Here is a 26,825-nt window from a genome sequence, read left to right as displayed (position 1 = left end):
CAACAGCCCTTTTTTTACCTTGAATCTATAGCCTGTTTAACTATGAATCAATACCTGGTTTATCCTTGGATCGGCCGCCTGATAAGCTTTGATTCAATGGCTGGTTTATCCTTGAATCTACAGCCTGTTAAACCTCAAATCAACAGCCTGTTTAACCTTGAATCAAAAGCTGGTTTATCCTTGAATCAACAGCTGGTTTATCCTTGAATCATGACCTGTTTAACCTTGAATCTACAGCCTATTTAACTATGAATCAACAACCTGTGTAACCTTGAATCAACAGCTGGTTTATCCTTGATTTAACAGCCTGTTTACCCTGGAATCAATAGCCAGTTGATCCTTGAATCTACAGCTGGATTATCCTTGAATCAACAGCCTGTTTAACCTTGAATCTACAGCCTATTTAACCATGAATCAACAACCTGTGTAACCTTGAATCAATAGCCACTTAATCCTTGAATCTACGGCCTGTTTAACGACGAGTTAGCAGCTGTTTATCCTTGAATCTACTGGCTATTTACTGTTAAATCAACAGCTTATTTAACCTTCATTCTTGAATTGATTAAACCCTGCTGCAGCAGCCTCTTTAAGTTGAAGAAGTTGGCTCAATAAGGACTTAGTGCTGCTGCATTGAAGAGCAGCTCAGACAAAAAGTCTCCAGGATGAGCTGGAGGGATCAACAACAGAAACATTATCTAAAAATGGAGAGTGATTAGGACTAGCTGTTGTTTAGCAACCTGGACATACAAGCTGCTGTTCACATGTGTCGCTACTCAATACATCCTATTGTTGGAACTCTCTTTTGTGTAATGAACGCCAGGCCACACCGCCAGCATGAACAGCGCAGCTCAGTGGGACTAATCTAGAGATTCAGCATGTCGCCTATTTTTTCCCCGTGTTTCCCAGCAAAAATAGACTGAAAATGATCTCTTGAAGTCATAACGACATCATACCAGCAACATCATACTTTACACTACAGTCCCAGTGTCTATGTGGGTAGAATACGCCACAGACATGAAAATATATATATTTTTAACTCAATGCTTCCTGTTTTTAATTCAAATCAAAAGCCCTCAAGCATTTCACTCAGTTTAAAATGTTTCAGATGTTAGATGACAGTTTAAAAGTTTTAGTGGCCATTTTGAGGTCAAGAAACTGACACCAACAGCCAGCAGAGTCACTGTCTGCGTGTCTGAGAGGTCAGAGGTGACAGCAGTGAAATCTGTGTGACGGACAGAGGAGGTCAGCCAGTTGGACGAAGGAAACAGAGCACGAGTGCTGGAACTTGGCAGCAGAGCTCTGGGGTGCTGGATAACAGACAGCTCTGATCAGCTGATAGCTGCAGCCTGGGCACTTTGGCAGAGCTGGAAACCTCAGCGCTAAGCTAAATTTGGTAAGAAGATGAGGAAAGCTGGACTGAACAGCAGCTGCGGAGGAGACACTGAGCAGCTCAGAGCCCAGGGGAGAACAAAAAAAACTGTGCTTCTATAAAGGAAAACTACAGATCTGCAGCAACAAACAATTTATCTCATCTCCTCTTTTCCCTTCTTAGAAAACACTCATCATTATCAGGAAATATTCTGACATTAATGGACCAAAATACTGTCTAAATGTTACAAAGAGCTCACAGATGATGATGGCAGCCACTTAAGGATGTGTAAAATCTACTTTTACTGGAGCTTGTTTTGTGAGCTTTAGATGTTTATTGAAATATTTATTGGGGAGAGTAAAATAAATGTAATAACCCAGACACAGCTTGTAAAGAGGCCATAAATAAACTGCTCTCTGCATTCTGTACACATTGTCCATCTCTACAGAACTCTACATGAAATTAAAATTTTATTTGCATTGCGTGTGGACTGGGATTTGATCATCTGACGGATTCTTTGTTAAGAGACTTTCTGCCTGGGCGATATGCAAAATGCAGCCGCTTAATGAAACGTCATGTTTTTAGGTCTTACAGAAATAAAACAGACCTGAAACAGCTGCGCTGCTGTCGTCATCATATTCATACAATACAGGTTATCCAACACAGCTATGGACTGTCACCACCAGATGCTTCAACTAAAAAGAACACAGACATCCTCTATAGTAATCAGCTTCAGCACAGACTGAGCAGAAAAGTCTAATTAATCCGTCTCCTTCAGTATAAGATCTGCTGACTGCTGATCCACACAGTATTCCTTTGACTCCAGTGGCTTCACCTAACCAGTGATAATATCTAAGATCTATCTCAACAAACACAAACAGAGCTCAGATCAGTGTTCAAAATATTTTTCAGTCTGTCCGTTTTGTAGATGTGACTGTAAAATTCACTATGAGATCACCTGAGTAGCTAGACAGCAGAGTCACAGCAGTCCTGTAGACTCAGGCAGGTGTGCATGTCGTGTAAAAATTCACATCATAGGACTGTAGGGCTAAGGGGCCATACACATGCAGCGTTTTTGCACATTAAAATTTGTTGTTTTCAATATACCTCAATATACAAAAAAGGCACAAAAGTAGAGCCCACTGCCGACGTCGCATTTTCCAGGCGGTTGATGAAACCGCATGTGTACAGCCCCTAATGCAGCAGACATTATCTATGTTACCGTTTGACATAAAATAAAATTTAGTGTAGGGGTGTAACTCAAAAGTTTCATCACAATATGATAGTTCAAACTGACTCCACTAACACACATACAACAGCACATGGAATAAGTTAGCCTTCAGGGCTTTCTGTCAGAGAGTAATTTCTGGAAGAAATCTTGTCATTTCAACCCAAACCATCATCTTTTTCCAAAAGCTTCAGGGGTATCTGGGTTAAAGCCCTGAAAGCAAACTTCTCCCAACAGCCATAAAGCACTTAACAAAAGTATAAATTTGGCTCAATAATAACTCTCAAGATTCATATCCAAAACAATTGTTTTTGCTAGTCACCCATTATTAGCTGAAGCATTTTTACGTTGTATAAATAGCCTAGCAGCATGGAGCACAGCTTAACAAATCACATGTTATATTTAAGTCACTGCATCTCCCAACAGAACAGCACAGTTCAATTTCAGCCTGCAAGCACGTTTTTCAGCTGAACATTGTTGAAACACAGCAGCAAATGTTGCTGTTGTGAGAAAATAGAGTGAATGGCTTGACCACTGCATCCTGGTACGTCCTGTCCTGTCTCATAACGTCATTGTTTACATATGACGTGTGTTGTCTGTTGACCCGTGTCAGGGCTCAACAATAAGGATTGCCCGATTGCCCGGGGCAAGTAAAACTCACGGTCGGGCATGTAAACTAACAACTCACTTGCCCGATCGGGCAAGTTGCTAAAAATAGTAAAAGTTAATAACTAATTGATAAAATAAATGTATTCTAAAACGTGCTCTTCTGCTCTGATGCAGCGGTCTCTCTGCCTGAAGTCACAGGCACAGCTGTGTAACAATGTCCTGCCCACAGCCCCCATTGATATTATTTTGCGCGACAGACGCTTCATATAATAACATATACTATTTATGGTGTTACGCCATCGTGTCATTTCTGTCTCTACATGGTCACACGTTAACAATTGTCCTCTGCTCTCTGTATCGCGCAAGGCGGAGTTCCGCCACACACACAGGTGATCACGCTAGAGCGGCTCGGGCCGCATTTTCCTGACCAAACCTGACCCCGAGCCCGGTGCAGTTTGTCAGCTGACAAAGTTATTGAAATGGACAGTGTGTAAATAACCAACAGACTGCTGTTACGCACAGACAAACACGCTGCTTGTTTCATTTGTCTGCGCGCGTAGCGTGGCACTCATGCTAAGCTTGTGTTGCGTTCAGGCGTTGTCACGTAAATAACAACTTCCAACACTTAAATAGGTCATAGCACAAAACAGCAGCATGTCAAGTGACTTTTTACTTTATTATATTCAATAAAATTGTATGTTCCTAAATCTTGAGACACCTCATATGTAAGCTAGACAGACATTTCACCTGCTCATACTGTGCACACATGTACTGTATGTACTTAGTCCTAAAGAGCCCTTCTGGTGCCAGTATATACATAGAAACATCCCATCAGGCTGCTTGGCAAGCATACAAAAAAGTTTCACGCATTTGAAAATTATTTTTCATGCATGTGCTTTACCTCCGCTGCTACAACTCCATCCTAGGGGAAACACTGCTGTGTGCATTTTGTGCAACAGGTGGATGTGGTAGTCTACTGGTAGAGTAGAGAGAGAGCTAAGTAGCGTTGAAGTAGAGTAGAGCAGGGCAGAGAGATGGAAGCAAAATATATTAAAACCGGTGTTAATACAGCAGAACTGGAGAGAGGGGTGAAAAATAAATAGAGGTGGGCATGGCTCAAGTAGGGCGCAAAATCATAGACGGAGAACGATTGACAAATTTTTCACTTTAAGCCCTGACACTGTCATATTTGTGTAGGAATTAAGCTACAATACATGACATATGTTGTTTTAATTAATAAATACAGTGTAAATAAAGATTACATAACATAAAAATAACTGCAGTCTTTGTTATTTGATAGCCGCTTAAATTAAACAATTTTTATAGGGCAAGTAAAAACTGACTTCGGGCAAGTAGATCTCTGACCAACTTGCCCAACCGGGCAAGTGAAAAAAAACCTTAGCGTTGAACCCTGCGTGTTTTCTCTGAAATCCAAATATTTCCACACTGCTCATTCATTCCTGAGTGAATAACGTTTACCTCATTGACTTTTTTTTCAGCTGCTTGCTGTTATCTGCCTGCTGCTTGTTTGATGGTGACACAGAATTTTAAAAAAGGCATATGCTATAGACGATGATATGAATATGTTTTCACTTCACATCGATGATATTGGATCGTTGATCATTGAATCAATTAAGTCGATCCAGATGGATGGATCGTTACACCCTTACTTTTGAGCTTGTTGTAAATTTTTTACATGACATGCAAAAAGTAATTTCTAATTAATTCAATGTATCACCCAGCCCTACATCACTGATACGTACATGCACATACAAGTAGAACTTCATTTAGGCAATGGCAAAAGGATGTTATAATTAGTGTCGTTGCTAAATGAGTGGGTTAAGGTCGACACATAAAGGTCAGTTCATTATCACTAGGAGAACTGCTCAGCTTCTTCTGTCTCTGCAGCAACTTTGACAAGTCTAAAAAAACCCTTTTGTCATAACAATGTCACTGGAATTATCTCAGTTAACAGAGGTGGACATTTAGCAGGTAGGGTCTCAAAAAGAGAAGCTTCTGATTGCATTATGGGAATTCTAGGATCCAATATCAGGATATCAAAATCTCTGCTGCTTCCAGTTTGATCCAATCTTTTTAATCTGTCTTTTGTAGGTTCCCCAACTTTGTGTCTGCATACGGAGAGCAGAACACTGATCAGTTATCTGTTGGATCAGGTGAGATCATCCACCTGCTTTAGGATTCAAATGACAAGCTCCAAATCCAGCAACACATCTTATTTGCTCCGTATTTAACCACAAGTGTCTCTTGACATTGATATCTTTTTTTTCCTTTAGGAGCTCTGGTTAAGACAGCAGCACAGTTCTGCTCCACACACCAACACACACAAACAGGAAACATTAAAACCACAAATTCAGTGAGAGACTCGCACTCAAGTGTCCTTCAGCAAGGATGACTGCACCAGCCACAGTGAGGAGTAATAACACATTTGTAGAAGATAAAAATAAACCCTGTCTCTTACCTTCACACCGACCACTTTCTTCAGATTCCGGCATTCACCGCTGTCCACCTCTTCTTGCTCTGTTGTCATGGCAACAGGCTGGCCAATCCCTGCCGAGTCCAGTGCCATATTCCCAAGCTGCTCGGTTGCAGCTAACTCTGGGTTTTGCTGGCCCTCGAATGGGCCGCTGCGTGGGGCCCCCAGCGGCAGGATGGGGGCCACAGCCTCTTTCTCAGTGTTGACCACTCCTGTGGCCACAACCTCCATTTTCTCCTTCTTAGTTTTCCCAGACACCCCATCCTTGTCCTTTTTCACAGCGGGGAGGGTACGGGAGGGTTTACTGGACTTGTCAGTTCCTTTAGTGGGGGTAGAGTTGGGGTTTTGGAGGGGCGGGTCCCCGGGGGCCCGACCCTGAACCTCCTTCTTAGCTCCATCTGAGACTGGGGCCTTAATGCTCTCCTTAGAGTTTTTACTACGTTTTGATTTAGATTTGCTCTCTTTGCCCTGCGTGGCGGCTACAGGACTAACAAACTTGATATTGTCAGGTAAAGCAGCCACAGCGCTGGGAGGGGCGGCCATGCCACCTCCCTCCTTACTGCTCGACATCTCTAGTTTGTCCTTCTCCAAGTCGGCGTCCAGGTCAATGATCAGATTGCCAACACCGATATCCCACTCATCGCCACTGTCATACGTGTCCACCGCGTTGGAGTCCACACCTTTCCCGCCTGCAGGGCCGCTGCTGAGGGACATCTTAGTAGGAGCGTCCCGGAGCGCCGCAGGAGGGCCAGAGGAGGGCCGCGCTCCTCCCAGCCGCAGGACGCCTCCTCAGGGCTGGACCCCGCGCCTCCTCCCTGCATCCCACATCGCCTCCTGAACAGGACAGAGGACATGTTAGATACAGAGGAAACAATGAAACATGAGTAGGGCCAGGAATAATGATTAATTTCATCATTGATGCTCATCTCAAATTATATCAAGTTCACAAGTTTTGTCTGACAAACAACTAGAGTTGTACCAATACCGATACCAGTATCGAGATGCCCCTGATTCTGCCTAAAATGCGGTATCGGGTATCGGCGAATACAGCCTATGTCAAATCCAATACCACATAATGCCTCACGTCATTACGCATACGCACGCTACAAGCAAACGAAACGGAAACGGAGTTTAAAAAGCATTCTACTGTAGCCTTTAAAATGTCTTTTTTACCAAATTGTGTGGCTGCACTTTAACCTGTGTCTTGATCTGTGTCAACACTGGATAATAATAAAAAAAAGTTTTATGGTAATCATTCTACTATTATGTATTTATTTCTTAATATTTTACATAGAGTTTTAGGAGTTGAGACATACAACAATTCATATCCCATCCATTTTTATTTTACGCGCTGTATCGGATCGGTACTCTGTATCGGCAGACACCTAAGGTTTAGGGATCGGAATCGGTATCGTGAAGGAAAAGATGGTATCGCTACATCTCTACAAACAACCTTAAAACCCCAAGATATTCCATTTACAATTTATTGTCAGATCGCACAGCATTTTGTATACAACACTGGGCTGAAATTAATTCATGTCCCTTTATGGTGGAATTTATGCTTCTGCTTTGAATTGACGTCGTAGCTACGGCGTAGGTTCTGCATCAATGTAACTTCACCTTTGTTAAATGTTGCTGTTGTCCCTGGCTTCATATGAGAAGAGGGAAAGTTTGTTGGCCACTAGGCTAATCTATACAATGTAAAATGCCATAGGCTTGTGCTAAGAATGTTGGCATGTTGTATTTGTGGGGAAAATGTGTCCAGATAAAGTATTTGGTCTATGAATGCTATTTATAGTGAAGCCAAGTTGTGAACCTGTGTTTGAAATGGTCTCTATCAAGCCATGTTTAATGTGTGTTTTGAATCAGCTAAACTTTACGGCACGTCACAGGAATTCCGCCGCAGACTAGTGTTTTGGAGGTGTAACTGCAGAGTGACACAGACACACCACAGCACAAGTATAAATGCTCACAACGGCGCAGGTGATGTGTGTAGGCTACGACATGGGTTCTGCCACACAAGTATAAATCCTGCTTAAGAGGAAAGGAAAACGTGGTTCATTGTGACAGGTGGGTCTGCTCACCTGGCAGCTCCACCTTCATTTTGAGTATATCGTTCTATTTGGCTACTAAATTAATAGAAATGAGAAAATGTTTTAGTGCTGTTTGCATATCTTTCACTTTGTTTAATGATGGGCTCAATTAAAGCATTTTGAGGAATTTTTCAAACAGAACTGAACAGGAAATGAGGGGAGCAAGGATGCATGTCATGCAGCAAAAGTCCCAAAACAGACTTGAGACAGGGACGCTGTGTTTACACCATCAGTGTATTTAGCCCTGCACCACCCGGATAAACACACATCAGGAGCAATTTGAGGTCAAATGCTTACATACGCCTCAGTGACCAAGTTTCTCTGAAGCCTCTTTTACACTGCCTCTCCAGGGCGAGGATTTCACGCTGTTATGCTTCTTTGTAATTGTGTATAAAAAGGTACCATCGCGGAATGGTGGGACAGATATGTCTTTCCTTAAAGTCCAAGTCCAGATCTTATTTCACTTATTAAACTGTACAGACATTGTGAAGACATTGCTTCCATCATTTTACTGTGTGTGTCAGAGCTCATTCACAAGAGCTGAAAATGTGCCTTGTGGCATTGCCATTTGATTTAAAAAAACTCAGCAGCAGGTCTCATGGTGCTATCAGTGATGACTGATAATCGATTAGTGCTGGAACCCCTGATCATGTGTTTCAGTCGTATATCTGAAGCCTCTGAGACAGACTACTGCAGATAAGTCAAAGTGTCCTGGAGGCTTTGAGTCCTGTTTGTTGAGATCAGAGTCACTCTGTTACTTCCTGTTGTGCGCCTCCTCGGGACAGACTGGTAAAGTGGGTGGAGGAGGTTTATTGCTCCTGACATAAAGACCATATTGACGAGGGATCACAGCCATTCACTGCGAGGCTTTTTTCCCAGCAGTCCTCTGTGACAGGCAGCATGAGGGAGCAGACGCACCCCTCCTCTAAAGCCTCCTTTAGGCCACTTATCATATGAATAGAGGGACGTGACCCCTGACCTCCTCTGACAATACGGGGCTGTTGGCAGAGCCATGGGAGCGGATAGAAGGGGGGTGGGCTGTGATGTTAACAACATACAGCCCGACTGACTCAAAACTGATGCTAATTAAGGTTCCGAGTGTCACCACATGAAGTAAACAGACGACGCAGGAGTTTATACAGGCTGAACGTCTACTGGGAGATTTCTCATATTAATACTGTTAATAATTTACAGCTTGACAGACACTAGGGCAAGTAAAATGCCAAACTGGGCATTGAGTATTTTTTTAGTTTTTGTGGAGCTGATGATGGAAGTAGCTAAGGAGTGAGTCTTCTTTACACAAGTGAGCATTTCAATTACCTGGAAACAGGAGTTTGGTTGAGTGAAGTCAGAGGATGGGGCTGAAACTCCAACTATGTACTAAGCAGTTTGCTGCAAGTTTGAGAGCAAGGCAAATAAAAAGTCCTTTTTCCAAACGCACATTAAGTTTCTGAAAAACATCACTGGAGTTTCATACCAAGAGCCAACAGCATCGTGCTTGCATGGCAGATAAAGGGCTGCATTGAAAATTAGCCACGATCATGATTTGGGCTTCCCACAATTACACGAACATGATCAGCTGTGATACTGATGTTAAAAATGTGTGCTCTTCTAATAGAAATCTTCACTGCATATCAAATCCAAGGCTTGTAAACTAACAGCTAGCCTCCACTTTTGAAGAGCTGCCTAATATGTGTGCACCCTACAGCGGCAGCAGCCGGTGAAAAACTTTCCTGAATGTTGTGACAGCCAAAACGGAAATCATCCATTATTAACCAAAATCATATATTGCTGGAAGTATTTCGGATTTAGGCAAGAACAAATCCTATGCAAAGAAGGCATGAGACATGTGTCTGTGTCACAAAGCAACACAACTAACTTGTTAAACCAACTGAAAAAACCCTTAATATGCAGAACGATGAATGTATCGAGACCAAGGAGAATATTATCCACAGAATTATATTCATCTATTCAACACTGAACCCATGTCCTTGTCCAGCTACAGGACATCAGACATCCATGACAGTGACGCGGCAGCATGTCATGGTACTATGACTTTGTAAAAAAAATAAAAAATAAAAAAATACAGCGGTGGATATGTATCCATAGGTGATGCACTTAATTCAGGGGAATAAGAACCTTAATTTAAGTCTTATTTTGATGCAAAGACTTGTTAACTCGTAGGAATGTAACACAACATTCCAGTGGAAGTTGTGCTCTGTTTAATTCAATGTGAAAGTGCAATGAAAATATTTTGACCCTAAAAACAATCGATAGTCGTGATTAGTAATCGTGATGTCTAGGCCTGTCGCGATATGCGATAAGTCGGTTAATTGCACGGTAAATTAAAAGGGATTAATTGCTATATTCATGTTTGTTTTCGTCTCGTCTCTCTCCACCAAAGAGACTGGACGACAAGAGCGTTCACTGCCGTGCATCGTCTGGCAGCCAGGTGAGTTGGTTCATTAGCGTAATGAACAGAGGGAAAGCTCTTGTCATCGAGTGTTTTTTTCTCTGTTTGGGAGGCGGGGCTATGGGCTACACACACACACACTGCGATCGTGAGGGGGAGACGAGGCGGAGAAAAAAGAAAACAGTTGAGCGTAAGAGAAAGACATGGAACTTGTTCCTAAACCAAACGCCACGGCCCCTGAGTGAGTGTTTTGGATTTAAACCAAATGACAGAGGGGAGCCCAGTAATTTGGACGAGCCGGTGCGCCGGGTTTGTTCTAAAACCATCTCAACAAAAAGAGTAAATACGACCAACTTAACTGCACACCTGAGAGTGAGAGACTGACAGTCTATTTTTTGTTTTTATTTCGATATTTTTAAGTGTTATTTCGGATATTTAAATTGTCTTTTTTGCATTCCTAAATATTCTTGTTAAATAAATGTTTATTTCTCTTTAAAAGGGTGTACTTGCATCATTATGCCTTTATTATCATTATGTAAGTTTAAAAAATGTTCTAAAAACAGCAAAATTACAACATTAATAAAAAATGGTCTCAAAAGTTCAATATAACGCAATATTATCGCTTATCGCAATAATTTCTGACGCAATTAATCACCCAGCAAAATTTGTTATGGTGACAGGCCTAGTGACGTCTATATTGATCAAAATAATAACAATAATTGTGTCCATTTTGTCTGTAATTGTGCGGCCCTTATAAATAAAACAAATTTATATAGAGTGAGTTAAAATTGACCACAGACATGTAGATTTTTCACCTATTTGCCTGACTGGACAAGTGAAGGAAAAAAAAAAACTTTAATGTTGAACCCTGATATATGTTATATAATATCATCATTTAAAATCACCCGCCCAGGCCACAAACTCAACTGTTTTCTTATTTCCATCGCGGAAACTAAGAATAAGAATTATGATTCAAAAAACAAAGTGAAAAAAATCTTACAGGAGAAACACTGTGGGTGAGTGGGAAAGTTTATTTCATTGAGGTTCTTCACAAAATTAAAGATAGCAGCAGATGGAACTCAGGTAGCAAAACGCAGCAGTTACTGTTGACTGAAACTTCATTCAGAACATTAAAACCTGCATCAGTCCTCTTTATATGAACACCTGCAGCTCAGCTCGTGCTCACTTCAACAGCTCCGACGACATGCCGACAATAATAAGCTCCTCCTCAGTCCTACAATTACTCCAACATCACTGACACCTGATTGAAACGTTTCAACAGGACTGCAGGAGTCTCAAGAACCTGTTGCGTTTGATGGATTCTGGTCCGGTGGCATAAATAACAGCTTTTCTTATCTTTTTTAGTTTGTCTGTTATAACTCCGCCTGAGGAAGACATGTTTCCAGCAGTTACTGAGCCTGTTTGTCTGTCAGCAGCGTAATTTGAAAACATATTACAAATTGTTATGAAATGTATTTGACAGGGTGGCTTTCATCCAACAAACAGCTGATTAGATTAAGGCCTGACTGGGATTTCCACTTCGAGCCCAAACAGAGACAAAGATCCGACTCTGAATCTGCTGGGATGTTTTACAAGCACAACAAATCCATTTATGAAACTCAGAGCGATGCTGATGATGCGTTCTCTCAGACTGTGACAAAACATCCAACGTTCATTTCAACATTTATTAAAGTAAGGATAAAACTAAGTGTTAGCGTCATATTTTTTGCTGGCTTTACCTTTTAACTCGGACCCTGTAGGTTGACCTTTGACCCCATGTGGCGGGAGCATTACTTAACACCCTTACAGCTCAGCCCGGCCAATAACACTCTGAACCCTGCTCCGCCTGCGCCTGAGTGGCTGAGAAGCCAGATGGTCAGACAGGAGGAGGGGGGCAGTGCTAATCCTGCTGCTAATAACACGACTTCAAATGCTTCAACAAAACACACAGAGAACGCACCGACAACATGGAGCAAACACTGACAACACACCACACATGACACGGAAAACACAAACAGAATGCTCAACAAATACAAACAGACATCAAACTACACTGGATGAGATTCTTTTCAAATATTGTAAGGGTGCAAGGAAGAATTATTTTTACTATAGAATAATCTTTTGTTGATGAAACAGCAGTTACTGATTAGAATAATGTACAAGAGCATAACGTGTTTAACCAACTAAGGCTGGATGATATGGAAAAAATAAAATATTACAATATCTTTGACCAAATACCTCAACATCGAAATTGGAAAGATATTGTAGGGACTATTGGTGCTTCCACAAAATATTTACATAATAAAATTTTGATAAATAATTATCATTAATGTGAATAGAACGACTAAGTGGGTAAAGGAAATAATAGAACAGTCTGGTAATTTAAGAAAATGACATATGTTACTGTAAAGTAGCCTTTAAAGCCAGGAGGAGACAACACTTGAATGGACTAGGATCTAAAAGCTGGTAGTAGAACATTTGGGGTATTTTTGCTTAAAAACCTGAAACGATTAATTGATTATCAAAAACTTGTTGCAGGTTAATTTTTTGTGTGTTGATTTAAAGGATACATTACTGATTTTCAACCAGGTCTGTGTCGCCATGGTGTGGGGAATGTATTCAGATGGACACAGTTAAGGATCCCCCCGTGTCGACAGTTCCCGGAGCTCCTTGCCTGTGTCATGAGCACAGACTGCGATGGTTCTAGGGTTGCAACGGTATGAAAGTTTCATGGTATGTTAACCATCTCAGAAAGTATTGAGGCTTCACGTTATCACGGTGTTACACAATTTATTATTAACAATCAGAACGACCCTTAAAGGAATGAAAACAGAAGGGTTACTTAAACTAAAATAAAGGGGATATTTTCCGTCCAGTTGCAATTTTTTTTTAGGTAACCTAGATAAGCAAATGTACACGGTATGATAACCATCAACTTTTATGTCATATTCCTTGAAACAAGTATATCACTGCAACCCTAGGTGGTTGAGACCTGGTTGAGAATGGGTAAAGTATCCCTTTATCTAATTGTTTCAGCTCTGTAAAAATAAAGAAAAACCGCAAATTCACTTTATGAAAAATAAAACCTTGACAAAAGTTAAGTCAGTTAATCAATGATCAAATTTGTTGATTAATTTTCTGTCAATAGATTTGGGCTGGCTATTGAAATTCAACACTGTTCTGGCACTGACTATCATAAGGGACAGAGTAGGGCTTGTCAATAAACCACACAACAATTTTACCAGTTAATCATTTGATTATTTACTTTAGAAAACATCAAAAAATAGTGAAATATGTCCATCACAATTCCCCAGGATGTCTTGTTTTCTTGGGACCGACAGTGCAAACCAAAAAATATAATATTCACTGTGATGAAAAACAGAGAAGAGAAGCAAATCCTCACATTTGAGAAGCTGAATGACCGGCATTTTGTTTGAAAAATGACACAAACGATGAATTAATTAGCAAAATAGCTGAAGAATAATTTGGACTAATTGTTTCAGATCCTGCACATTGTGTTGAAAACTGACCGACAGTTGGTATAAAATGTCTGATCTGATTGTTTTCTTGTTCTCTGACCAAGATTTCTTCATTTGTGACTAAAAATATTATGCAGTTAACTTAAAAATAAAATGCAGCCGCATGGCTGATTCATTAATGAATTATTTTGGCACTTAAGTGACATAAACAAGCAAATGTTAGAATATTATTGGAGGGAAGAGGAGTTGGATATGAGCTATCTGTGTTGAATGCGAAGCAGCAAACATGAACACGTCCCATGCTGTGCCTCCGGTGTTCAGACTCGCACACCACTTCCTAAGCTGCTTGTGTTAAAATGACTGAGTGGATTAGCTGGTGGCATCCAGACTGCAGAGCTGTTCTCAGATCAGACTTTCTGCTTTACTGCCTCTAATGCCACACTTAATTAAAAGCGGCGTGGTGGCAGGACCTCCACAGGCCGGCCGCTCCTCTGAGCAGCCTGCCTCGCTGTCAGCCGCTGAGGAGCCTCTTTATATGGAAATGAGTGGAAGAAGCTCCGGTCCTGCCAAGCCCGGCCGGCCAGGCTTCTCCCGGCAGCAGGACAAATCATCCGGGCTGCTCTGATGGAAACTTGGCCTGCACCGTTCCACAACTCAACACAGACGAGCCAGCAAGCATCTTTGGACTCTGCAGGCTATAAACTACATGTCCCAGGCAGAGTGAATCCTCGCCCAGATATTAACACGCTGTCAGAGCTCCTGATGATTTACACCAGGCAGAGCTGCGCTGCAGGAGCAGGGAGACGAGGCTGGGAGGATGCCAGCTGCAGCTGAGTGACTGCTGCTGCTCCGGCTCTGTGTGGACTGCTGGTAAACCGGCTCTGTGTAAAACTGCTTCTATTTAAACTTGTACTGAAGAGTATCTACGACAGAAGTTTCAGTGGTGGACAAGTTCAGCTGACCACATCATCAACATCACAGATTTTTAGGGATAAGACAGTTATCCAGCAGACGAAACAGTAAAAGATTCTAACTTTGTAACTTTCTAATTTTGTTTCACGCAGATGATCATTACTGTGGCACAATAGGCTCACACTGTGGACAGGTTGTTTCGTGAAGAAGGCACCTCAAAATTGTGCATCTATGCTTAAAATAGACATGATTTGATGGGGCGAACTGCAAAATGAAGGAAGAGAAAGAAAATAGCGGAGGGAGAAGAGACAGGCCAGAGAAAATGCCAAAGTGTCCAAAGTTTGGGACGAAAACTCCGCCACTGTTGAAAAACCAAACTCGTCTACCGCCATAGCACAACATCAATGCATAAATCAGTATCGACACAGATTAACGTTAATCAATATGACTGCTAGTTGAGATGAGGGCTCCTAAAGAATGTACGTTAATTATTGCTAATTATGCACGTTTTCAACCAGCTCTGTGTCGTTGCAATGTGGGCAGCAGCATTAAATGCAAATCAATAAAGCTCAGCACCTGGAGCTCCCCACTCAGCTAGCAGAAGTCCACAGGATGGTGTGAAACCCTAAGACACCTGCTGGTGGATGAGTGTGGAGGAAGACGGACAGTGACACTCGCGTAAACTGCCCACACTGCAGTGACACAGAGCTTGTTGAAAATCAGCAGAGAACGTAAATCAATATGAAGGCTGATTAGACTTTCACAAGCTGGGTGCAGCATTTTATTTTCTGTGTTTATTTTTTGGAGCAAAACTAACATAACTTAACCACAGAAAATAAAATGCTACTGTCAATTTATGATCACCTGAGCCTTACTCATGTTATTATTATAGTCACACACACACACACACACACACACACACACACACACACACACCTCACAGCAATGCATCAAGTACCCCAAAAACCAAAATATTAGGTGGTTAAAGTAGCAAAAGGAGCCTGGTCACTGTAGCAAATTTAAAAGGAAACCAATTAGTTGGTTATTTTTGCTTTTTTAAGCAAGTTTTTAATAAAGCAAATATGGATAAATTAATGAATAATGAAAATAATCATTACAGATCTAACTCTGAAAAGCTACAGGAAACTTTATCTAGAATATTGTATTTTATTACTTTTGTGTAATGTGCAACTGTGCACCTGAAGTCACAAAAAAATATCCAAAAACTGTAGTTTAGGTTTTCTATTGCAGGTCTACGGCATTACTATATGTGCAAATAAAATCAGGAAAGCCACAAAAAGAATACGAACAAGCACAGAAACCTGTGAACCACATCAGAGAAGGTAACAAAAGAATCAAACAGACGTTCACTGGACTGAGTCTGATGACCTTTAACAGCCATTTTCAGTCTGAGTTTCATCACATTCAACCCAACAAATATCCGTATGGCAGGTTTCCTCACCACAATGCGCTCACTCAGCATAAAATGTACGGCATGAGAACTATTCAGCACATAAACAAGGGCACGTTAGTGATGACAAGAAGCCACTTAATGTTATAGTATTATGAGATTACAAATTTACTGTCACTGCTGATAAAAAACTCATCCGGAAGAGCCCGTCAGCTGCTGAGCTCCTAACTAAGTGTGGAGTCATGGCTGAGATCTAAATTCATTGGTACCAAACAAGAATGTGTCAGTAGCACAGACAATTGAAAACTATGAAGTGCTGACGGTGACATCAAATGTCAGATTTGTTATCTTGTTTGATTACTCATTGACAAGATGCTTTCTGATTTCAGTCATTAATGAGACTATTAGAATATACTGGTACTACTTTATTGTACAAACACTTGTGTTAAGACAATGTTAAGCATTTGAGAAGTTCCGCTTCTAAAATGTTCCTTTGGTATTTGGTGTTACATAAAAGGAACATGTTGGTGTCGTACTAAAACTCAGGTATCTGATCAGTGATCTGCAATAGTTATGAACCAAACCCAAGTGATGCAGACAAGTATCCTTTTTTCCTTCTCATTTGGAATAAACTTATTGGAATTGTTTAGACACAACGCATATCATCTTATCATTGTTGTACATATTATATTTTTGTATTCATTATGCCACAGTTCTGGCAGACAAAACTTCTCACTGCACAGTGTAGAGATATGTTGAGTATGTGAGATATAAAAACCTTGAAACACATGTCAGAACTTTATACACATGTTGAAACTGTCAATCATACATAGTATTAAATATTAAACATCCAGTGACCATTATTCTATTTATTATATATACAAAAAGGAACTTTTGCCGTCTGAAACAAAACAAATCACAACTAGTCAAAAGACGATTAAATTTAAATACAGAAACAGTTTACACCACCTCACAAATTCACGGAACCTCCGACACAATTAACACCTACTTATCTTGAGGTGCTGTTAAAGTAGTGAATGTGCAGCTACTATCTTCACCTGCAGCGAGCTCACAGTATAAACCAGTCAGATTCCACTGAACAGAGATACACTTTATTATTTCTGTATATGAGAAACAAATAAATCATCCTTACTCAGACATTTGACCTGCTGTCGAACACTGAGCGCTAACTGAGTCTGTCTGTTTGTTTAGTGATGCTCTGCAGGACGATCACAGTTTCAATAAGAGAACAAAAGGCGTCTGTGAGTTTCTAATCTCTGCTGTCATACAGGAGCACACATCTTCTCACCACTCAGCAGGGAAATATATCATCATTTGCTATGGACCTACAGTATAACCCCATCACTACGACTCAGCAGGATTATCCCCATATGGATTCATCTTGGAAACCATCTCCCCCCTAAGTGGAACACACACTGTCTTTGCCTGTTGTTTGTGTTTGTATAAAAGACAACAAATGGTGTGACTTTGGTGAATAAATCAATGGCAAAAAACAGGCAATCTATACACCAAATTGTGCAAAAGTTGCAAAAGTTGTGCCAAAATTGTAACTATTTGCAAGGAAGTAATCAAATCCAACATTGAGAACATATTTTTTGGATGCTTTCTGTCAGTATGAACACGCCAAGCTTTAGTCTGAGAAAGAGATGCAGAGAAAACAGAGAGGGAAATGAGATGGAGAAGATGGAGAAGTCACAGCAGAGCCAAGTGGAGCTGCTCCCCTGCTGAATACAGACCTGATCCTACTTTACTTAAGACTGACAACGGCACTGCCTTCAGTACCATCCAAAGTTCACCACACAAAACAGTTCACTTCAACAGGGTGTCTATAGGTATAATGCTTAACTTCCACAGAAATGTGGACTTTGATGCAAAAGAACTCAACTTATTTGATAAAATAAAATAAATAAATAAAGATAAATTAAATTTAGATCAAATGTGTGCGGCAGAAACGACCTAACAAATTCCAATTTAAGACTATTTAATGTCTTCTAAGACATTTTAAGACTTTTTAGGGACTTGCAGACACCCTGTAAAACCATTTTTAAATCAACTATTTCTCAGCTGGGACCAGTTGCCAGGCAACCAGCGGAGAGACCAGGAAGTTACTGTCTGCAGCCACTTGACAGTCCAGGACATGACCTCCAGTAAAACAAAGAGTTGTCATTTTTACACTTCAGGTTTTGTCCAGATTAAATAAACAAGAGGTAATGTGCTGACCAGAGAGCTTCAGAGGGGCTGGTAGGAGCCAGGCTAACTGTTTCCCCCTGTTTCCAGTCTTTATGCTAAGCTAAGCTAAGCTAACCTGCTGCTGTCTGAAGAGTCAGATTTTCCCCACGGAGATCAGAGTAGTATCAGTTTAATCTAAATCTAATTCAGTGGCAGAACATCAAAGCGTATTTCCCAAAATGATTAACTATAGTGAAGACACTCTTGTCACTGCAGGTCAAAGGTCACACTTTGCCCTGGGGCTGCTGTCCAGCAGCTCTGCTCTAGTAGAGGTCAAAGGTCGGGGTTTAAACCAACACTGCATCACGTCTAGACCATCGGCTTGGAAGTCATGTTGAGCTGAACAAAAACATGTCTGATCCCGGGTGCCAAAAGTGTGGAAGACGAAAAATTAAGTATCAATAAATAAGAATAAACATAGAATAAATAAATGCTGTAATAAATAAAGAAATATAGAGGTTGGGACCTCCTACCTCATTTTTTTTCTCCTGTATTTATCATACCATTTTTTGTCCTCTAAATATAAGAACTGTAGTCTTTAATTTTTGTTTATTTATTAGGGCCGTAACGGTACATGTATTTGTGTCGAACTGTTCGGTACGCGACTTTCGGTTCGGCACGACCCTATACCGAATTATTGGGCGCAGGATATTATTTTTATTTTATTTTAATTCCGTTTTTGCGAGCCGAACCATTTAAAATATCTAGTTCCCCGACGGACATAATTGAGTGACGGACCAAGTCCTGTAAATCTCCGCTTCCACTTTGTGCAGCGCATTCTTGCATTTTGACAACATGGCAAGTGAGCCTGATGAACCTGAAGACCCACCCGCAAACCTTAAGTCCTCCGTTTGGGAACACTTTGGTTTCAGGGTAAAATACGAAGATGGAAATAAACAAGTTGACAAGACAAAAGCAGTGTGCCGACACTGCAGAACAGCGGTCGGGTATGTACTTGGAAACACGTCTAACATGCTAACGCATCTAAAGTGACACCACCCGAGTTTGAACGTTAACCGGCATAACTAGAAAAAGCAATCTGGTGCAAACTACGATATCGTCGTTGTTTAAAAAGAAACAGCGTTTCCCTGACCATCGCGCTAAAGAAATAACCAAAGCCATTGTAGTTGAGTAAAATTGTTTAAGCTGCACTTTAGATATAAGCATGTTTTTTTTTTACTGAACTTTAACAAAGTGGGAAAGCTAAGTAAGTTCCTAGTAAAACTGAATCTGAGCAGGCTTTAAAGCTGACCAGCTGCACTATACTTTTTATTTTAATTGAGTAAAACTGTTAAAGCAGAAATTTATATTTATATTTTTCATTCAAAAAATGTGTTAAAAAACAACAGGATTTTATTTTTCACTTTTATAATTCTATTTTCATTCAAACAATGTGAAAAAGCAGGATTTTATATATATTTGTTTCATTCAAAAATTGTGTAAAAAGAGTTAACTGCTGTGGTGGTATGTTTTAATAAGGTTACCAATAAGTAAAAGATATTTAATAGTTGTCTATTTTTTTCATTACTGTACCGAAAAAAAAAAAAAAAGGAACCGTGACTTGTGTACCGAGGTACGTACCGAACCGAGATTTTTGTGTACCGTTACACCCCTATTATTTATGTATTTACATATATGATGCTGTTAAACTTGTACCACAGGGTGAATGTTGGTCACCACACCTTCTACTGCCAGGACTAACCACTGACCCAGCCTCTCTGCTGCTGTCCCCAGTCTACCCTGAAGTCCTTCTACCTTTTTGTTATCAGTGGGCTGTAAATCCCATAATCCACTAAGCACTTTCACTACTTCAGCTGCCTGTTAGATGTTTACTCTCCACTGTCTCCAAATGATGTCTGCTGCCTGTTAAACTTTCCTCTGTTTGAAATGTTGAAGATTTCTTTAGGTTTACAGAGTGCAGAAGATCATAAATACTAAATACCTCTTTTATGGCTTCATACCCAGTGATAAATGTCTGTGTGGTTATTATCTACACGCTTAAAGGAAGGAGAGTGAGAGGAAGAGAGGGATTTAAATGTGGCTTCAAATGTCTGAAGGCCGCAGTTTGAAGTAAAAATATATTTTCAAGGCAAATAGTGTAACATAAAACATCTGGACTACATTAACCAGATGTAGAACTAGCATTTAAGGAATAGTTCAACATTTTGGGACATTTGTTGATCTGCTTTCAAACTCATGGTCAAAAGAATTGAGGCTGGTGTCTTATGTATATCCACACACAGTAGCAGGAGGCAGCTTAGAGACTTGAAATGCATGAAATAAATATTTCTTCAGCTGTTCTCTTCAAACAATACTTTTAAAGTCAAAACAGCTTCAACAACCACCTTCTCCAACACTGTTGGCTGCAAACACATGTTTTTGTGTACTAACTCGAGGGACAAACGAAGTTTAACCTTGAACTAAAGCTTCACTAACACTAAGTCAAAACAAGTCTAACATGTTACTGACAGAACACACCAGGAAATCAATGTGATGGCGACACAGCAGCATGGTGAGATGTCAACATGATGTCACCTGAGAGAGGAGCAGCTGCAGGGTCTGTGCTCAGACTGAAGCTGCTCATGTTTAAATCTTACCTGTGCTCTGGCTTCCTGTGTATCAGAGAACTGATTTGGTTTATTTATAATAGCTTGTGGTTACGAAGCGTGCAGACCTCTCAGGTGGTCTGGTTCAGGTCTGCCTTCTGTCCGCAGAGTCAGGATTCCACATGGAGAAGCAGTGTTCAGTTCGTATGTCCTATATATCTGAAACTAACAGAAAACTAGTGATCTGCTCCAACTCTGCACTTTTTTATTTTGTTGTTGTTGCCGTGGGTCACAGAATGACGTCAGTATGTCAACAAGTCAAAATATTATCGAGTGGTATCACTGCACCTTTTTTATCTTTTATTTTACTCTTTTAAAACATGTTACTGTCTGTTAATGGCACTGCTCTGTGTCTTTACAGCACTGTGAACTGCCTTATTGTTACAAAGTGCAACACAAACTTGCCTTTCATTCTCAGATCTGCTAAGTTTCCCTGTTTTAAAACATCATATACTCAATATATTTGGGGTTTTGGACCCCTGAAGATGTCACATTGACACAGATGTCAAATCTTGGACACTACAGAAGTTAACTTTGGGGTTAACAATGTCATATACAACATAACGTTACTAATGTTAAATATCTCTGTAACGATGCATGTAAAAGAGACTATTTTTAGCTATGAAGCTAATGTTAGCCATCATACAGCTCCAACAAGGGCGCCATTTTGATTGCATTCCTTTTTAGAAGATTTGTAATCCAGCTAGGGCTGCCACTAACAATTATTTTCATTGTCGACTAATCTGTCGATTATTTCTTCGATTAGTCGACTAATCATTTCATCAAAAAATGTCTTAAAATGTCGGTCTGTCTCGCCCAAACCCCAGAATTACGTCATCTAATGTCTTGTTTCGTGCTCACGCCAAAGGGTTTTAGTTCACTGTCACGGGAGAGTTTGGAAGCTGCAATAAGAGTATTTTGGGGTAGTTTTATAGTGCTTTTCTATGAAAAATGACTCAAACCGATTAGTCGACTACTAAAATAGTCACCGATTATAGTCACCCTGAACTGCAGTGAGTTAGAGAGTTAGTAAAATAAATCCATAGTGATAAAATCCGACACTGAATGTCTGGGATAATCTATCCATTTTTTAAATTAAAAATGACAGTTGAAAATGCTTTAAGGCCTGACCACACAGAAAGCATTTTAGCAGCTGGAGGCATCTTTTTGTAATTGTTTTTAAAGAGAATGGAGGTTTTTGCTTGCGTTGTTTGCGTTGCGTCACTCCTTGCTTTTCTGCACTCTAGGCGCCTGCCGCTTTTGCCGGAGCACTCTGAACTCCTCGAGTTGAAAAAATTTCAACTCAGAGCTGGAAAAAAGCTCCACGTTATCTCTTTTTTCATCTTTTTTCCCCATTGTCTGAGTGGATGATTTGAGAGGCGGGCCTTCTGTGGTGGTCACGACAACAAGTTTACAGTTGGGAAACAATGGAGGAGAAACTGGTGGTATTGGTTGCCGGATTCCCAGAGCTGTACGCCAAGATGATAGACAGCAGGTTGTCAAACTGTCTCTAAGTCATCCTGAAATATGCTTGGACACAGCCATCATCAAAGTGAAGCTCCTGGACCAACTGGTGGCACTCCCCATAACCCACCCTCTTTTTTAGGGTCTCATGTACCCACACAGATCAGTGTTTGCTGACAGCCTCTCACCCTCAACCAGAGCTACACAGTACCCTCTGCCTCAACATTTTAGGAACTAGATACTAATTACTGGGGGAAAAATGTTACATTGATTTCATGTGAAGGTTAGTGTAAGGACGTGATGGGGTGGTTAAATGGCCATCAAATCACAGTGGAGAAGGAGTGTGACAAATACCACCAAGACCAATCTTCACATAAGATATCAACAAGTGCCATTTTTAGCTGGGTGAAGAAACACTGGTGGACACAAGGCCCAGTTAAAGTAACACTAGGGCTGGGCGGTATACCGGTTTGTACCGAAAACCGGTATTTATTTATTTCGATATGAATTTTTCATATACCGCAATACCGGTGAATAGCCCAAACAACATCCGGAATGTGCGCGGTGGTAAAGTGTTTCAGCGGGGACCCATTTCACCACTGCACACCACAGGCATGCTTGAGCGAGTGAGAGTGAGAGCATAGAAAAGTTTAGAGGCGAGAATGGCTGCCGGAGAGAGTCCTGAAAGCAAAGCAACTGTACACGATGACCCAGAAGAACTCATACCAAAAAGAGCAGTGTTTCCCCTATATGCAACTAGCAGCGGCGCACCACCGTTTACAATTCTCCTCTGCCCTCTGTATCGCGCACGGCGGAGTTTCGCCCCGGTGCGCACACATGCACACACACAAAAGGGCACACACACAGACAAAGCGCACACACACAGGTGAGCACACTAGAGCACGGCTCGGACCGCATTTCCTGACCGAAGATGACCCGCCCCCGTTAATTAATTACAGCAGCTCTACCGGCAACGGAAGCAGCGCGACAACCCCCGTCTGTCGCACAACAGCTCTCTATTTTAGGCGGCTCTTCTATTTTTGTCGCGCTATGCTCCCCTACGTGACCCTCCAGCAGATAAAAACTACATGAAATAGTGTGCTAAACGAGCACAATGTGTTTTTAAATGAATAAACCATTATCAGAGGTGATATGTGATGATTTTTTTTCATGCATTTACCCATGTTTATCCGTGACATTGTGTAAATGTCTGTGGCGGACATTTGAAAGCGAGTAGATGACTAACAGTACAGTAAACTTGTAGATAACTCAAATATATGTAATAACTTAGGTGGAAAATGCTTTAACATTTCATGCAGCCTACATGCAGCCTCTCAGCTTGGAAAACGGTAAACAACCCCGCTGGCTTCTCTATGTGTCGCTTCCGTACGCAGTCAGTGGAGCCCAAATGAATGGAGCGGAGCGTGTGCTGTGTTCAGGCATTGTCAGGTAAATAACAAATTCCGGCACTTGAATAGGCCATAGCACAACACAGCAGCATGTCAAGTTGGCCGAACCTGAGCAAAATACCGTGAAATACCGTGAAACCGTTATGATTTTTTTCTTAAAACCGTGATATGAAAATTTTGTCATACCGCCCAGCCCTATGTAACACCAGCGAATGTCTGACTGATGAGAATTTGGTCAGACAAGAGCATATCACTGACTGCCCTATTATTTCCACATTTTACATTTTCTGGACTAAAACAATCAATTAATCCACAAAGACTGATTGACACTGACAACTGTTAGTGAAAGCCCATGATAATTAACTTACAGTAGAATGTTGACTATTGCAGCATCAACACAGTAGATGAAGTGCACTATCAGGCATGACACTGTAATCACAGCCACACCTTCATCACTTTGTAAGTGCAAACAGAGGGTTTGAACAGTAAACAGTTTTTACATCACATCTACGCAGAATGTTTTAATGACCCATTTATCATCCTGCTACATGCTTCAACTGAAAAATAACACTGACCAACCATTATTGGTTTAGTCTTTTACTGGGACAAAAAGACAAATATAAAAATAACAAGCCTCAGCCAACAGCACCATCATAAATCTGACCATTTCACTGATAAAAACAACTGCAACTGGGAAACTGAAGATGTCTCAAAGGTAAAGTTTAAAAGCCTGCAAACCCATTCAGACTCCATCAAAGCATCATCCTGTGTAACTCAGAGCAAATATAAAATATGTATTTACACTCTTCTCTGTGAAATTCATTGTGTCTGAAGTGAGTGTCAGACCCTTTAGGGCTTTGAGTTTGGATAACAAGAGCTGCAGACAGAGCTGCTGGCCACGCTGTGTTTTCTGATTTAATTATTCCCTGAGGAGGAAATGATCTGTCTGTAGAGGAGCAAGTCCTTGTCACATCTGTCCTGTCTCTCTCTCAGCTGTCTTCCTGTTTGAAAATCAATCTGATCTCTATTCTGCAAAGCCACATTCACACTGGTAGTTACTGGTCACTGTGTGTCTGATTCTGGCCTCACTGGGAAACACACACCTCAAGAATAACTACAATCTGACTGAACACAGACAGAGAACAGGCACACTGACTCTTAAATCTTAAAAATCTTAAAGTACTAACATTCATTTGCAGAAAGTGAAAGAAAATATGAGCTCAACTGCAAGCAGAAAGTGGTGATTTTGAATGCATGAGTACGCCTAAGCAAAGACAGCAGAGCAATTTCTATTCATAATTCATGAAAACTGATTTCAGGTTGGAAACGTACCACCATGTTCTGCGTGTTGAAGTGCAGCAGAGATTCAGAGCCTCTGATTTAGTCGGTTGTCCAACTACTGATCAGCCAGACCTTTCAGGAAAAAACCTGCTTTCAACACCGTCATTACCGATAACTGCAACTCCGCTGACTGAGAAGTTCAACCTCTGCTCAGCTCCCGAAGAATTAAAAGCTCCTTCTCTGTAGTGATGTGCTGCTGCTCAGCCTTGGGCTAATTAAAGGTCCTGATATAACATGAATGCTCTTATGTTCTTTATGTTCTGGGTCGCTACGCACACAGACGTATTCATACAGTCAGCACATATGGTCCGTGTGGTCATAAATTTTAGACTGCAAATCCATAGCAGAAAATTTACATCACAGACACGCTCACGAACATGGCTACACAGACACGGAAAGCACAGTTTGAATTAACAGTATGCATTAAAACTGAGTGAATGTCTGTTAAAACAACAGAAAGGGGCTGCGCTGGTGGGTTTTAAGAAATATGACAGAAAGATTTGAGCAACTCATTCAGTTAGAGGGCTTATTAGACACCAAAACACTGCACAGTGATTTTTAATACTTCTTATAACTATTAAACTCTATAATATATAGTATGACATCGTAGAGCTGTAATCACCCAAAGAAAATTTTGGCCGACTGATATTCTACCTACACTTTAACCAGTCGATAACAATGAAAGATAACTGTGGGGTTGACAAAACATAATGTTATTAATGTTAAATATCTCTAGAACACTGCATGTGAGAGATGCTTACTATTTATAGCCCAGTAGCAAACATTAACCATCGTGCTGCTCCAACAAGGGCTCCAGTGTGATCGTATTATTATCAGAAGATTTGTAATCCAGCCTTGAACTGTGCTGTCTTTTTGGAGACATATTAAAATAAATCCATAGTGATAAATTCTGACTCTAAATGTCGTCTGTGATTATTTCTCCATTTTCCAATTGAAAATTTGTTGATTTTTTTTTTTAGTTTGGGTAAAACACTGCGCTTGCCACTGTCATTAGCTGTCCTATCACAGAGGAGAAGGGGCCGGACAAATACCACAAAGACCAACCATCACAGAAGACATCTGCAAGTGCGTAACAACAACAGCTGCTGTTTTCAGCTGGCAAAACAAACATTTTGTTGGACACAACAGCCTTAGGGCACATTCACACCAGGATAGTGCAGGGGACTCGTTTTGATTGGGCGGGGAATGCTGAAAAATTTCACACCTTCATTTGATTCGGTTCACTTTCAGTATGCACTTTTTAAGGTGGACCAAACCACCTGGACAACCTCACGCAGTTACAACAGCTACTTGTTTGGGGGCGGTATTGCCCGAAATGACCACTGACCAGGAAGAAAAAAAGTATGAGGAGGAAGAAAACCTGGCTCATTGATTGGCCAGGACTGAAAACGGAAATCCATCCCCTTCAGCCAGCTTGGTCACCACAAAAACACCAAAATACACTGCACTCTACGTCACTTCCTCTCTTCGGTTTGCTGGATAGTCCGTTTGCATTTCCCACTGTAAGCGAACTGCGCCAGGGTTCACTTGCAAGTGAACCGAGACCCCCAGTTTTCAAGCGGACCAGGGTTCGCTCGTTTGGTCTGCATGATGCATTCGAATGAGCGTTCACATCACTCCAAACGAACCGAACTATCTCTGGAAGCAGACCAGGGTTCGTCGAAAGCAGATCAAATAGCGCCAGTGTGAATGCGTCCTTAAAGTAACACCAGCGATTGTTTGACCA

The 26,825-nt window shown here is 40.9% G+C and overlaps 1 protein-coding gene across 1 annotated transcript in view; it reads right to left on the bottom strand.

Moving 5' to 3' along the window:
- The window catches only part of znf609a (zinc finger protein 609a), a 63,396-nt gene that overhangs the window by 23,451 nt on the left and 13,120 nt on the right, over positions 1-26,825 (bottom strand). Inside the window, exon 2 of the mRNA XM_033635171.2 lies at positions 5,686-6,534. Coding sequence (XP_033491062.1) covers positions 5,686-6,414 — 729 coding nt within the window. The 5' untranslated portion in view covers positions 6,415-6,534. The remainder of the gene's footprint in view (positions 1-5,685; positions 6,535-26,825) is intronic.

The sequence above is a fragment of the Epinephelus lanceolatus genome, chromosome 5, assembly GCF_041903045.1.
Source record: "Epinephelus lanceolatus isolate andai-2023 chromosome 5, ASM4190304v1, whole genome shotgun sequence".
Classification (NCBI taxonomy): domain Eukaryota; kingdom Metazoa; phylum Chordata; class Actinopteri; order Perciformes; family Serranidae; genus Epinephelus; species Epinephelus lanceolatus.
Note: the sequence above shows the minus strand (reverse complement) of the source record. Positions and strands in the feature narration are given on the sequence as shown.